This window comes from Podarcis vaucheri, assembly GCF_965113315.1.
Source record: "Podarcis vaucheri genome assembly, chromosome: 12".
Lineage (NCBI taxonomy): Eukaryota > Metazoa > Chordata > Lepidosauria > Squamata > Lacertidae > Podarcis > Podarcis vaucheri.
The window spans coordinates 35,732,711-35,748,008 of NC_138750.1; the positions used below are offsets into that span (position 1 = coordinate 35,732,711).

The 15,298-nt window shown below is 40.9% G+C and overlaps 1 protein-coding gene across 3 annotated transcripts in view; it reads left to right on the forward strand.

Moving 5' to 3' along the window:
* SLC25A13 (solute carrier family 25 member 13) overlaps positions 1-15,298 on the forward strand; it is a 111,505-nt gene that overhangs the window by 35,827 nt on the left and 60,380 nt on the right. For all 3 annotated transcript variants that reach the window (XM_082193931.1, XM_082193930.1, XM_082193932.1), the window contains one exon: positions 6,067-6,182. In XM_082193931.1, coding sequence (XP_082050057.1) covers positions 6,067-6,182 — 116 coding nt within the window. The remainder of the gene's footprint in view (positions 1-6,066; positions 6,183-15,298) is intronic.

Sequence of the window (15,298 nt, forward strand, 5' to 3'; positions counted from 1 at the left end):
ATGTGGTTGAGTGTAGATCTCTTGCTATTGAAGTCAGTGAACGTTGGACAATTGTGGATGGCTGAGTTCTCTGCATATGGCACAAATAACTTTACCCCATTCCCACTGACATTTCACCCCATAACACAAAATTGCTTCCATGGGACGTGGCATAAAATGGCTGCCATGTCTTAAAGGAGCAGAAAAAGAGGCAGAGACCCAAAATGGTATATAGGCATGGTTCCTACATCAGCCACCCCTCTCCCCAAAATGAATGGGAATATAAAGGCACCTACTTCAACCATAGAGAGAAACTCTTTACACTCTCCTCTGAACATGCAGTCCTTGCATCCACTGAAATGTGGCCCCTACATAAGGGGAAGTGCTCACCATAGGAGAGGTTGATCCAGTGTGAACTGGAATTGAGAAAGCAAAGCAAACAAGTCTCTCATGCACTGTGAATTTTTGAGGGCATATTAACTGAAACATTTCACTGGCGCCATAGAAGCAACTGGTGCGCTCGAGTGCTGCGTTGACAACTCCACTGTATAGTTTTCCATGAATTAAAGCAAGGCTTAAGGAGTTTATAAAGCCACTCTTGGCTGTTCTTCATTGACGGACAGTGTGTAGGAGGAATATCCATGCTACACATCTAAACCCATTTGAAACTGGTTTCACTGCCTTGACTTCTCCCAAAGGCACCTGGCAGCTGTAGTCCTTGGGAGCCACAGGAGCTAACCAGGTTTTAAAACTGGTGCAAATGTGAATGGTAGACACCATCTTGTCTGTTCTGCAGTCTCCTTTTTACCACATAAGTTATCACATGTACCTCCTCATAATAAATACCTCACAGTTCTTAAGTTAGAACCCAAGTGGCCAAAGTTCATAGGTCAAAAAGCCTAGCTTCATTCACCAGTCTGGGTCTCCACAAACCCCACAAGAGCTGTTCTCTTGGCTAGCCTAAGCCTCACTAAATGCTTGTGACTGAAACAACTCCATATTGCTTCCCTGTGCATCTTGGCCTCCATTTCCCTCCCCTTGTCCCCTGTGCCAAAATTTATTTTGTTAGCTCCCTGCATAAGGGACCTGATGGCACTATATAAATCACATGAATATTAATAACTGATAACAGGCTACTCATTGCCCAGGAGATAATGGGTTTGCCACCAGCATTTGGGCATTGCGGTCAGTATGGGTAAATAAGTGTTGGCTACCTGCAGATGACCTCTCTGGATTTGGTGAGTCCTAGCAACTATTTCCCAGGCTTCTTTGTGTTCCAAAGTACTAAAGCAGGAATGGGAAGCTCCTCTGCAGATGTATTTTTCAAAAACAACGGGCTTGTATGGATTTCATTTACAGAATACTAATATGCTTGATTTCAGAATCAAATCAAATGGGGGATTTGACTAAATTTGGCTAGAGTGGTTCCTTTTCTTTGTCCTTTCTTATTTTGGCTCGCCTTTCATTCTTTGATTGATTGATTGATGAAATAAATAAATAAATATATGGTCACAATATACTGTTATTGTAAAGACTGAAGCAAAATACAGATTTGGCAGCTTTGATCTTTGTGGTTTTTTTGTAAAAAAATCTCATTTTCCTTACCGAGTGGTTCATTTCTCTGCTATTTCTAATATATTTTAAGTTTCTGAAATGTAGGTTGCAGGCTAATTTATAACTGAACACTTGGGGCACAGTCTGCTAGGAGCTTCTCCTGCACAATCCTCAGTACAGTTGTGCCTCAAAAGACGAATGCCTCACAAGACGGAAAACCCGCTAGACGAAAGGGTTTTCCGTTTTTGAGCTGCTTCGCAAGACGATTTTCCCTATGGGCTTGCTTTGCAAGACGAAAATGTCTTGCGAGTGTTCCGATTCCCCCCCCCGCTTCCCCCCTTTTTCTAAGCCGCTAATAGCCTTTTAGCCGCTAATCCGCTAAGCCTTTAATAGCCGCTAAGCCTTTAATAGCCGCTAAACCGCTAATAGCGCTAAGCCGCTAATAGGGTTGCTTCGCAAGACGAAAAAACTGCTAGACGAAGAGACTCGCGGAACGGATTAATTTTGTCTTGCGAGGCACCACTGTATGCTGCTGTCACATAATGGACCTCTTGCAAGCTGAGGTTCAGCTTGCTTTATGGTAATCTAAATTTCTGAAACCAACAAATCACTTTCTATTTTCATTTTTTTTTAAAGCACACATTCTTTGTATTCTCCATGAATGTTAGTTTATTCTCTGATCAGTGCAAAAGATTCTTGAAGAGAGAAATTGTAGGGATATTCTGGATGAGCCGATAATGACCATGCAGGGCTGTGCTCTGCTCCCAATTTAGAAATTTCAGAATTTTTAGATCAAAGCTGCCTGACTCAGCTGCTGAGAAACCAAGTGAATTTCATTGGAGCACCTGACATGTAAATGGTCGAAAGCATGGAGCTTTCAGCTGTTCTTTCAAACAGGGCTTTCCAGACTACTTTGCCAAGCCCTGATTCTAGTGGTTGCACCTTCTCACATCCGCCACTGGCCAAATGGAAAGCTGCCGCCCATCTATCAAGAATCTGTTAATATCTTCTGCCGTCTTGCTTTGTGGTGGTGAACTGTGTTCTCTGAAGCTAAATCTTTGTTATGCAGGAGGTCTCCAAATTTGTGATAAGCCCATTCTTGTTCTCTGCACTTCCTTCCAACTTTCTCTGCCTCCTCTACAGGTTCAGTTGTCCTGTAATATGAAAATAAGAATCCTAGACCCTTCAGAACCCACCTTCAAAACCGATTTGTATCACAGGCCCTTCTGTTTGCTGCCACTTCTACCTTTTCTGAATGGGGAAAGCTAACAGAGCAACCTGTCGCTTGGTGATTGAGATGAGACAGTGGGAGCAGCCTTATCTAAAGTCAGTCTCAAAGTCAGTAGTGCCTGCACTGATGTGCAGAAGCGGCCCAGGATATCACTGAGAGAAGTTTCCAGCTCTACTTAGTAATGCAAGAGATTGAACCTGGGACCTTCTGTTTGCAAAGCAGATGGGGAGATGCAGTCTCATTTTACCTCACATTAGAGATGGGGGAGAAATTGGTTTCAGTTTGCATTTTTAAAGGTGAACTTATTTGTGTTTTTCGAACCAAAACGCATCCATCCTTTGACATTCACACTTCTCCGGTTAAAAATGCGTATATTAAAAACGTGTTTATAAGGCAAAATTGCAAGCAAAATTTATATTAGGAAGATTCACACTAGAACACTGATGAATTTTCATGGGAACTCTCCCTCCCCAACCCCCAACCCCCCACAAACATTCATGGAAATGTGGATAACTGAAGTTAAGGTTGGGAAAATGAGAAACTGTGTGAAACAGAAATTGATATTTATTCCTTACCTCAGACACCTGACTGTAGGGGACTTGACCTCCCCCTCCTCCTCCCCCCCAAAAAACCCCGATGCCATGCTGGTGGAAGTTAGCAGCCATAGTGAGCAAGAGGGAGCGGCAAAAATGACTGCTCAAACCAGTCTTGAGTTTGCTGGTAAGCTTGTGGAGAAATTGGCCTCAAAGCACAACTGAAGAATGTGGGGCAAACTCTCTTTTTTGTCCCCTTTATTTTTTCCTTCCGTTAAACATGTCTTTGCCACCTCATTGAAGAAGTGATGGCACTTCCCTTTTTTCTCCCGTTAAAATGGGAAGATAGTACCAAAGTAGAGAACCTCTGACTTAGAAGGCATCTTTCTGCTTGATTTATAATTCATCCATCTCCTCCTAGTTTCACATCGTTAAAACGCAGGGTCATTAGGCTTTACTCAGCCGGGCTTTTAAGTTAGACAAGGCCTTGCTTATGTAGGCAAAATTATTCTTAAGTAGCATATTGAGGTTCATGTTAATATGTGCTGTTTAATGAAACCTAATGATATTCAATGAAGGGTTGCACTATGCCAGAGAGAAAACTTGTTACCTAGGCAACTGCCCTTGTGCCGTATAGAGCTTGGAACATATGGCTATGTAACATGCATTATTTCAGCATCTTTAACCATTAGGAACCACATGTGTAATTGACTGTGAAAAATTACTGCTCAGTTACTGTATTGTATGGGCATAATAGAAGTAAATGAGTGCGTCATTGTTGTCGGAGTCGATCTGTTGGGAATCACTTGCAGGCCAGTCTATTTAAGGAGCAAAAATACAATAAGAAGAAAATAGCTGGTTTAATTAACATGTAAAAATTGGGTTAATTTGAATTCAGCTGGCACAGCAGATATTCATGTTTCCTCTGCAGTAGTCTGATGGGAGCCTCACATTTGTAGGCTTTCTCCCTTTTTCCATTAAAAAAAACCCCCAACCCATTGCTTTCGTAAAAATGGAAATAAACTCTCTTAATTAAATATCTGACTCTTAGAGGTGTTTGGGTTACTCGACTGAGAAGAGCTTGATGTAGCCAAAAGAATCTTTCCCAATGTGGTGCCCTCCAGATATTTTGGATTACCACATGCTAGCTGTGACTTAATGGAAGCTTCAGTCCAAAACATCTGGAAAGTACCAGGTTGCCAAAGGCTGCTTTAAAGACAACAAATTTCATTTGGGCATGAGAGCTGTAGGCTAAAGTTCACTTCATCGGACCACTTAATGTATCTGAAGCTGGTTCTGCCTTATGAATAATGATTTTAGTCTTGTTAATTGAACATCCCAACTGAAATATCACAAATCTGCATTGCAAAGACTCTGGGGCCAGCATCTAATCAAATTCTACCCATACCTGCATAAATATGATTTTTATCCATGACAACAGATGCCAGCTGTTGAAGCTCTCACATACATTCCAACAACTCAAGGAACTTTCAGAGGAAATAGATGCTAGCACCTTGTTTTTATTGCTTAAATGATGGTGTGAATTATTATCGTAACGCCGCATTGTATCACTTACCTTATTTATGTAATTTATATACTGACCTTCACCAAGAGAACACAGGGTGGTTTCCAACATAAAATTATTTCAGGTAAGATGATGTGCTCCACGTGTGTGGAAAAGTGATGACGCTGTGATCCATCTGGTCAGTGGCAGAACCTTGCCCCACGTTGCCTCAAATCAGAGGAGATACTGCCAGGTCCATCTATTTTGCAAATGATTAATCTGATGGGCAACTTTCGGAACACTTTTTTGGTTGCTAAAATGTGGTTCCACCCCATTTGTTCTTTTAAAAAAATTATTACTCCATGACAATTGGATTGGGATAATTTGCATTTGAATTACTAACTTGGCAACTTTCAAACTTGCAATTTCAATTGTGCCACCATTCAAGATGCTAGTAGGAGAATAGGAAGCTGCATTTATGGTGAGTCAGACTATTGGTCCATCTAGCTCATCACTTTTTATACTGGCTGCCATTGGCTCCTCAGGGTTTGAGGCACGGGTGCCTCGCAGCCCTAAACGGCTTAGGACCTGGGCATCTGAAGACGTGTCTCTCGCCTAGGTTTTGAGGTTGTCTACAGAAACTTCTGATGGTGCCATTGTTGCATGAGACTAGACAATCTGTTGCTTTTCATGACTAGCAATAATACCCCAGTTATAGAATGCTCTCCTCTGAGCTTTGACTCGCAGGAACCTTGGTTATTTTTCAGTGCAAGCTGAAGACTCTCTTCTTCCATGTTTTCTGAGTCGGCCATTATGTGTTCAAGTTTCATGGCTATCCTGATACATTTATTAGATTGAGAATGGCTATACAGTCGTACTTTGGTTGCCGAACGCCTTGGAACTTGTATGTTTTGGCTCCAAAATGACCGAAAACCGGAAGTAAGTCTTCCGGTTTTGAACGATTTTCAGAAGCCAAATGTCTGGTGTGGCTTCCGATTGGCTGCAGAAGCCACGCTTTGGTTTCCAAACATTTTGGAAGTCAAATGGACTTCCAGAACGGATTCCTTTTGACTTCCAAGGTACAACTGTATTTTAAATATTATTCTATTTTGTTTTTACATTATTATACTTTAAATTGTTGTGATAGTTGGGGAGGAGTCACATATAATGAGGGACAGAAATCTAATAAGTAAATTATTTACCTGCGAAATGTTCTTTTGGTGATCACACCTCCTGAAAAAATGGCTTTCTTTTTCCTTTCGTAGGTTGATATCCTTTCAAGAATTTGTAGCATTTGAATCTGTCCTCTGTGCTCCAGATGCACTGTTCATGGTGGCATTTCAGCTTTTTGACAAAACTGGGAAAGGAGAAGTTACTTTTGGTAAGACCTGCTTTTTCCTTCCTTTCCTCACCCTTCTTCCTCTCCCTCCCATGTGAGAAATACTGCTAAATTAATATTTCTTTATGAGTCTACTGCTATCTGGTTTCTTAAGTGTTATATTGTTAATGGACTTTTAAATGTTGCTATTGCAGATCGGTGTTACTGGAGAATGCTTGACCATGATATACCCAGGCATTGCCCCAAACCTCTGCATTTTAGACATGTTGAAATCTTGCTGGTTGCTTTGTTTTATTCTGCTGGTTTTTGTGTTTTGACATTTTTAGTGGGTGAACTGGCCTGGAACCAGTTTTGATGAAGGGCAATATATAAACTTTAAATAAAACAAATTAATAAGTTGGGAAATGCAATATACTGTCACTATTTAAAAAATGAAAAGGAAAAACTTTAATGAAACACTTCCAGAAATTCTTCATAGGCTTGTAATTTGTGCATGTTCTTCCAGACACAAGACACGTGACTAGGCAGGTGGCAATTCAGTCCTACAGATGTCAAGCACTTGTGTAAATTGTTTTCTAAGAATAATACCTCAGTGCCCACAGTTTTAAGTGACACGTCTTGGATTCATGGAGCTGATGTTGTAAAACACTTTTAATTTTAAAAAATGTATATTTTGTGTGTATAAGGAAATGTCTCAAAGAGAAACCCAGCTTTTGTTTTTGTTTCATAACTCTTTTTGGTTTAACTTAGGGCCTACATCTTTCTGCTCTTTCCTGCAAATATACGTGTGCATTTCCTCCTCACACGCAAAGCTTAGTTCTTTTGCTGCAGAATAAATGTCTTGCACAGAAATATTCTGAAGTGTCTGCTTTCCATTCAGTGGGAATATTGCGCAGGAAATATTCTTAAAAGATGATGCTAATTTGATGATCTAATCAGGGCTCGATCCCAATGAGTCAGGGAATAAAGTATAACCAGTGATAAAGTCCACAGAGTCAATTTTGTCACTGAAGTGAATCTCATTTGGTTTATTGGTGTATAATGCTTAATTCAAAGCATATTATTATCTTCATGTGGAAGATAATATCCTGAACTTTGAGGCAAAACATAGCAACATAAAGCAACTTGTAGATGAAAACAAGACAGAATTTAGGGAGTAATACGGATTAAGAATGGAATAAGAATTGCAATAGAATTGAATTGACAAAAGTAATTCATCAGTCATTTAACAGGAGATCTTACCTCTGTCTTCCTCCAGTCCACCTAGTTGTCAAACAGTTTTCCCAGTAGCATATTCCCAATTTTCTACTATACCTTGCATTTGGAAGAAAATCCTGAACTCTGCAAACCCAGAAGTACGTGTTCCGGTTTACGTACATTTTCCGGAAGCCGAACTTCCGACGCAGCTTCCGATTGAGCGCAGGAAGCTCCTGCAGTCAATCGGAAGCTGCGCCTTGGTTTTTGAACGGTTCCGGGAGTCGAAAGGACTCCCAGAATGGATTAAGTTCGACAATCAAAGTACCATTGTAGTGTTTAAAACTAATGTTTCCTTGATGGATACCTATTGGAATTAATTACTATGACTAAGTTTGGTCCATTAATTTCAATGAGTCTGCTCTGTGTAAAAGTTAGTTGGCTACAACAGTGAGATATAGATATAGATATATATGCTGTTTCCCCTGGGAGTTCAGACACTACAATTGTTCTGCTCTGCAGTTTGCTAAAGTTAATGGTTCTTCAGATCTAGCAGGGCCCAGATTAACAGATGGTTCCCAGCAACATAGGTTTTTTTATGCATTATAAGAACAATTTATTTCAAATTCTCATGTGAGAATTATGCTTTGTATCCCCTGTAGCATTTATATAAGTGTAATATCTTAGAAATAATAATAGCTCAGTGACTGAGACATGCTTCGTATACAAAAGATCCCAAGATTCTCCTTGTAAAGTAGGGGGAAAAACCTTCCCGTAACCCTGTCAAGCCCCTGCCAATCAGTACAGCCAATACTGAACTAGTTGGACCAATGGTCTGGCTTGGTATTTGGCAACCTCCCATGTTCTTTTTAGGCTTTGTTTTGTAAGTCTGTTGGATTTGTGCCATACCACTGAAATCCAGCTTCTGGCTGTAACCTGGCTACACTTTTAGGTTGCTATGCTGGTCACTGTAAATATTTTCATAATCTGTTAAATATTTGCAGTATACTGCTTAGCATTAGATTGCGTTAATCCCAAATAGGGCCAACCTACCCCTTTTTCTCTTTTCTCAGCAATCTCTTTTATATCTGCATTATCTTTAGAAGTTCCTTTTTAATTTTAGTCCTAGTTTTAGGACCTTTGATTTACCCAAACCACTGTTTAGGAACACAGAGAATCAAGGACTTTCCTTCCTTGCCTTCCCAGCCCCCCTTCAGCAAAATTACCCGCTACGTATATTGTTTAAAATAAGGAAGGCTTAGTTGTTTGTTCCTAGAGACAGCATGAAACAGGAGATGGTAGTGTGCTTTTGGCTTGCAACGGATAGAGATTGCCTTAGCCTTTTGTATCACATTGTACATGGAGCTGCTGCTCTTTGCCAGGAGTTAAAGATCTCAGCAGGAAGGTGGAAGGAAGTTTAGTTGGCTTTTAAATTTGAGACAGAGAATAAACCATTGCTTCTTACTCCTGAGTGTTGACAGGCACATAAAAGCTGATAATGTAAGTCCAGGGGTTTAAGAGGCTTAACAGTTTTGCGTTTTTTTGTATTACTGTATTTTAATGCCTCATTAAAGAGGTAAGAGTTCTTTGATATCCTTTATTAGATGGTTTAATAAAGAAAAGTTTAGATGCTTGGGTCTAAATGTCAACATTTTAAAAATTAACAGTCCTTTTAAATAACCTTTATCTTTAATTCCAAGGGCTGCACTTGCGCAGGGGCAAAGCAAATTTAACAACTTCTGGCCTTGCGTACATCAGAAGTAATTGCTTGGAACTTGCATTGTCTTTTTTGCAGACGCTGCAGCACTAGTGCAAGGCAGACAAAGTCTCCATTTTACAAACAGAGTAAATAAAAGCCTGTCGGGTTACCTTAATTTTTAAGGCGGTTAAGTCGCCGGCTGTAGAACGACCCTTGTTGGCCTATTTGGGTATCCGTGAATATAGGCAGAAGAGATCTGGGAACCAGCTGGAAATGCTTGCAAATGGAAAATGATAGCTAAATGAGAAATAGGATTTTTACCCCACCATCCAAAAAAGGCATACAGAGATCATTAATAAGACAATCCCTGTCCTCAGGCTTACAATCAGAAAAGCATAACACAAAAGGAAAAAGGATTGTAAGGGAGGCGGGGGGAAGCAAACTCAGGCACTAGTCCCCGTTTATGATGTTCTTATAATAACCAGCTGGAATAGAAAATAATTCAGTACTGCAGAAACAATAAAGATTATTTTGGCAGCTTAAGCAAATGTATTACGGGTAAACTTTTGATTACGGGATAAACTTTTGTGGATAGATACATGGAGTGTCACCCTGAGTTTCGTGTTGGCCTTCTCCTCATTGGAAAACGAGGCAACTTACAGAATGTCGCTATTCTGCAGGTAGGAGTCAATTGTGTAACGGCAAACTCAAGTTGCACAATTTAATTGGATTTGGTCCCCTTGTGCGACAACTCCCGCTCCTGCCACAGAATGATCCAGCTTTTTGCAGGAAGGAAAATGGCAGGGGAATGCACTGGAGCCTGTGGGATAACAGTTGCTTCACTTGGCATTGTAGAACCTTCCTGAAACAAATTAGGATGAATGCCGTAGAAGCAGGTTATCTTTATGTGACCTGAGATCTGTGTCACACACGACAAAATTTCCTTCACGGAGGTTTTAACTTGTAGGAAATACAGTGACTTCTGCTTGTAGCTGATATCCTGTGATTCATGGGCGCATGCAGCAACGTTGAATTGTGTGCATTTTGCCACGTGTTGTGCGATATTGCATGCAGTTTCTAGCAGGAGAGGACTTTATGTGCAGGGAACTCCATCTTGTGTGAAGCAACCCACACTTGTTACCTTGTTCACTCTTAACACCATTTAGGGTGCAGTGCTGATGCTTTGGGAGAGAGGGAGAGCTGGAAGGGGGCAAATACTTTAGCTCTAATCTCCCACCTGAATGGCAGAAATAATGTAAGATCTGGTTAGGTCATTTGTTAGTTTTAGTGTCATTTTTTAAACTGCTGTGATTAGTTTTGAGAATAGAAATGCAATTTCTATTTATTCAACTGTTGTTGAGTAAATATAGACATCTACTCCTGGCCAGTAGAGAATGGATATGGAATGCACGATGGCCAGGTCCACTCTCAGCCTCCCCCAGGTATAGAATTGGCAGCTCGAAAGAACTATCCTTCCCCTAAACTGGTTGTAAGCCAATCCTAAGGAAGCATGTTGGACATCTCAGGTGATCAACGCTAAATTGCAATTCACACTAGTGAGTTGGCAGTTGCAGACATCCACCACGGACATCCACTACAGAAAAATACATATTTATTTTTTTTAATGCACCAGGAGACAAAAAGGAGTAGCAGATGAAATGATCAGCCAAAATCATATGGACTGGTATTCTGGAGTGAAGAAGTATTGCACAAATAGGCCCCAGTCATGGGCACTCTTCCTCATACCTGTATTGTGCTACCCAGTTTATTTTTTTGCATAGGTTAATAATGTGTTGTCTGTTGAAATTGCCAATTGGCCAACTTTGAATCTTGTTTAAGCGGTGGGGTTTACCCGGAGCTATCCAATTGGGAGCGCTTCTTCTGTACACCTAGTAAGCACAGAATTTCTCCCAGTCTTGGAGAAAGGGAATCGTAGGAGAGAATGAAAACCTTCTCTTTTGCTTAGCACCAGTAGGCTGCTCTTATACCTGAGGCAGAGGTGATCGTCTGAGTTTCCTATTGATTGCTGCTGCAGTCTCCCCTGGCCCAATTAGAAAATGCGCACAAACACAGCTCCACTGTGTCAAGGAGGAGTTCACCGTGCCCAGGTCAATTTCCCCCTCCTCCTTGGGCAGGCCCCTCTCAGTAACAATAAGTGGGCTTAGTGCATTCGGGTATTTGGGTTTCTCGTACGGCTTTGTTGCAACCATTCAGAATCATCAGAGTGCAGGCTATCAGGAGCAGAATTACCACTCGTGAGCATCCAGAGTTTAACAACGGAATACAAATTCACACCAGCAAGAAATTGTCTTCTCTGTTGTTGTGGGCTATCTTGTCAAAGATCAGGAGAACAGCGCAGAAGCTCTTCCAGTTCAATGGGTCAAAAATTCACTCTTTTATGAAAGGCTAAATGTGGATTTGCACGAATGACTATAATGGCTCCAATTTTGAAAGATAGAGGTAACGGAGAGCACTTCCAGGTAGCAGGACTGATTTCAGAATGCAGCTTGTTCAAATGGCTAAAATATTGTGCTTTCTGCTTTCTTCGTTTCTACTTAAAAAGAGAGAGAGAGAGAAGGAAAAAATAGGTATGGAGAAGGTGGGAGAGAACCAATTTGAGAGTAAATTCAAACAGTATAAGGTCACTGTCTGGTTAACTGAGAGCTGAAATATAACCATCCTTCATAAGACGACGGTGTGGAAGAAAAGGCCCATTTACTAAGCTGCAATTTTGGAAGGAATTTGACCTGCCTCTACTGGGGGGATAAACCCCACCACTGCTGTTGTGTGGCAACATTGCTACAGTCTTGAATCTCAGACTGGTTCAGTTGCAAATAGACACGTGTTGCGTCCGAAAGATAAATGCCATTAGAACCATGTTTGTTTAACTCTGGATTCTTTCATGTGTAATGCTTATTAAACTCGACAGTTGTCTTGCTGAAATCAGTAAAATCTTTATTGCCCAATAGGTAGAGAATCTGATTTCATGTTTGCAAAGGACAAAATAAATGGGGGTAACATTACCATGAAATGGTCAATTGAGACAGGAACTGTTTCTTTACTTCTATCAGCTCATGTGCCATTAAGTGGGGCGGGGAACAAGACAGTAAGGGAAAGACAACATTTTGACTTTTTGCATGTTAAATGCATGTCAAATAGATGCATTAAATTAATGTCAACATGTAGCATGGGATGAAATGAATTTAAAACCAGCTCTGTACAAATGAGCATTATGCCTGCTGACTGTGGCTCCCATTTTGACAATTTGCAACCCAATTTTCAGTGCTTGAATTACGTGTAACTACTAGTTTCAGACAGCCAGAAAAGTGTGTGATTTTGCTTAAAATAGGGAGGAGTCAATGGGGGGGAGTTGCATTTCAGTATGGGACCTTCTGTCTGTTTGCCCATAGTTCTGGACACTGCCCCAGAGGGAGTCCAAAATCCTATTTTTTGTGTGGACCTTTGTGGTAATGCTAAGGATGCAATCCTGTAGTCATGTACCTGGGAGTAAGTCCCACTGATCTCAGTAGGGCCTACTTCTGGGTGGACATATATAGAATTAGCTGAAGTTTACCTAAAGCCCACAGAAATATGGATGGAGATGTGAGAATTCTTGTATGACTGCATCCAAATTGGTCCTCTGTTTTGTGGATGCAGAAGTGTTTATTGCTGTCACAGTCCTGCTTGCAGGCTTTCTAGAACTTATCTGGTTGGCCACTGCAGAACAGGATGCTAGTCTAGAAAGGCCAGAATTTCTCTTGCTTATCTAGCAGGGCTCTTACGATGTTCATATGCTACCACAATTGGGGCTTTCATAAAAAGGTGCCTACAGAAGATCATGATAGGGGTTTATAAAATGCATACATGTAGCAGAGAAAGTGGATACAGAGACAACTCTCTCTCTCCCCCCCCCTCTCTCTCACACACACACAAATATTTACAACAATTCAGTGAATCAGGACTAATGAAAGAAAATACTTTTTCACACAACTTACGATTTTCGGAATTCGCTGTGTCAAGATGTGAGAATCGCTGCTAGATTTAGAAGGATTAAGAAGGCAATCAGACAAATTCATGGACTATAAGTCTGTCAATGGATATGAGTCATGATGACTGCATGGACCTTTCAGGTTCAGCATCTGTGTTGTTCCCTCTGTTTCCAGCGCTTATGTATGTGTGCCATTGCCTATGTAGCCAAAACAGCATCACTGCCACCAGCAAAAAAAGAAGGTATCATTAGGCTCTCCAGGTGAGAGGGGACACCCCCCCAAAGATTTGCAGAATTGCAAAAATAAAATCTGTCACTGGTCCAGTGGCGTAGCATGGGTTGTCAGCACCCGGGGCAAGGCAAGTAATTTGCGCCCCCTAACCCGTGGATTTGCGCACCCTAACCCTAACCCCCAGATGTTGCGCCCGGTGCGGCCGGCCCCCCCTGCACCCCCCACGCTACGCCACTGCACTGGTCCCATCAACGTTGAGGTCAATCTCTCCTAGATGTCCTTTCCCACTGGCAAGATTCAGATTATCTCCCTGGTTTTCCAGGGAGTTTGGGGCGAAGGCAGCAGTTGGGACAGTGTTATGATTGTGAAAGAATATTATCTAAAACACTTACCAATGGGCTTTCTGTGTTTTTTTCTGTGTATTTTAACGAACTGAATAGAGTGTGTGTATGAACTTTACAGAGCTTAGCTTTTGTTGTTGTTGCTGGTTTGTTAATGATGTTAGCATTGTTTTATAGATTATAAATGCCATATTGATTTGTTAATCATATAATATGACTTTTGCTGTAATTGTGATGTTTAGTTTAATTTTTAGTTGCAGTTCTGTATTCATTTTCTTACAGCCTTGAATATGGGATTCGAAGCCTCGGCTCTAATTCTACTGCGTCGCTTCCCTTGCCTTCAGACCCTTAACAATGATTAATATAAAAGGGCCTTGTCAAAAGCTTTGAAAAGGCAACCTTGGTACTTACGCCATTATGCAATTTAGCTTCTTATGAAATCTCCAATTTGCCTTGTGCTCTTTGCTTAGCAGAAGATAGCTGTGCCTTTCTTAGCCAGTCATTCGCTGTACTGGCAAGGTGGAAGCTTATTATTCTCTGTCAAGTTGCAGGTTCTTCCTTTTTTAAGATTACAAAATAAAGATTCCAGCACGGTTGCTTGGCTGCATAGAAAATGGCATTTTCCGGGTAGTTTCATTACCTAATCAAGACTCACGTCGTGATATTATATGAAAATAATCCTGAACTTGAATTCAATAATAAAAAAAGGGAATTGGTTGGGTTATCTCCCCACTCCCGTCCCCTGCAGAAGACAATTAAATATTGACTTCTAGGAAAAAATCCATACAGGTAGAGGAACAAATGCCACTGGGAAGCCAGGAAAAACTCAATGGTAGGAATGAGACACCTTGATGCCAGCTGTCTGTCATAGAAGGAGCATCTCCAGAGAAGTGTCCTACCTCTTCCAAGTGTTTGTTGTCCTAGAACTGCAGAACTCAAGGAAAGCCCAGGAAAATCCTATATGCACAGCACATTCACTGGTGGCTCCAGACTATAATTATTTGGGGAGGAGTGCTGGAACAAGGTTAATGTATGGATCATAGAACTATGAGCCTCAAATCCATGCAAGGCTTTTACAGTTATATAGTTGTCAACACAAAATTCTTTTTTTAAGTCATCAGTTTTCATTTGCAGGTGGTGGTCTTAGGTGGTTTTTCTCTCCAGTGTCTGTATAAGTTGTAGTCATTTCTGACCTAATAGGTTTAACTTTAAAAAAATAATAATAAATGGAGGGGTGGGAATTGGTGAGTAAAACTGTGTGATTCAGTTTCATTCATTATCTGCTACAGGGAATGAGCAGTTTTTTTTTTTAAAAAAAATGGCTTCCTGCTTTAGATGCCCATGTTTTTCATTTCTTCTTTCAAAAGCTAGTTTCTGGCAATTGGACCAGTGTAGTAGGAAGCAAAAGAATGGTACAGGGAGAACTGTAGGTATAAGAACGGCTCAGTTCACACACGGCACCTAATGAGTGGGGCTCAGCATCATCAGTCAAGTGTGCTGGGGCACATTTGGAAAATCTTGATCAATTTGGTCTTTCCCAAGAGCTGCTGTTATGCTACTGGGAGCTAAAGCATGGTCTGGCTTAATGTGTGAATCCAGGCTCATGGTTTGTGTGTCCCCAGGCAAACCACAAGCAATAAACCAAGAATCAGCTGCAATTATTATTATTATTATTATTATTAGTAGTAGTAGTAGTAGTATTTA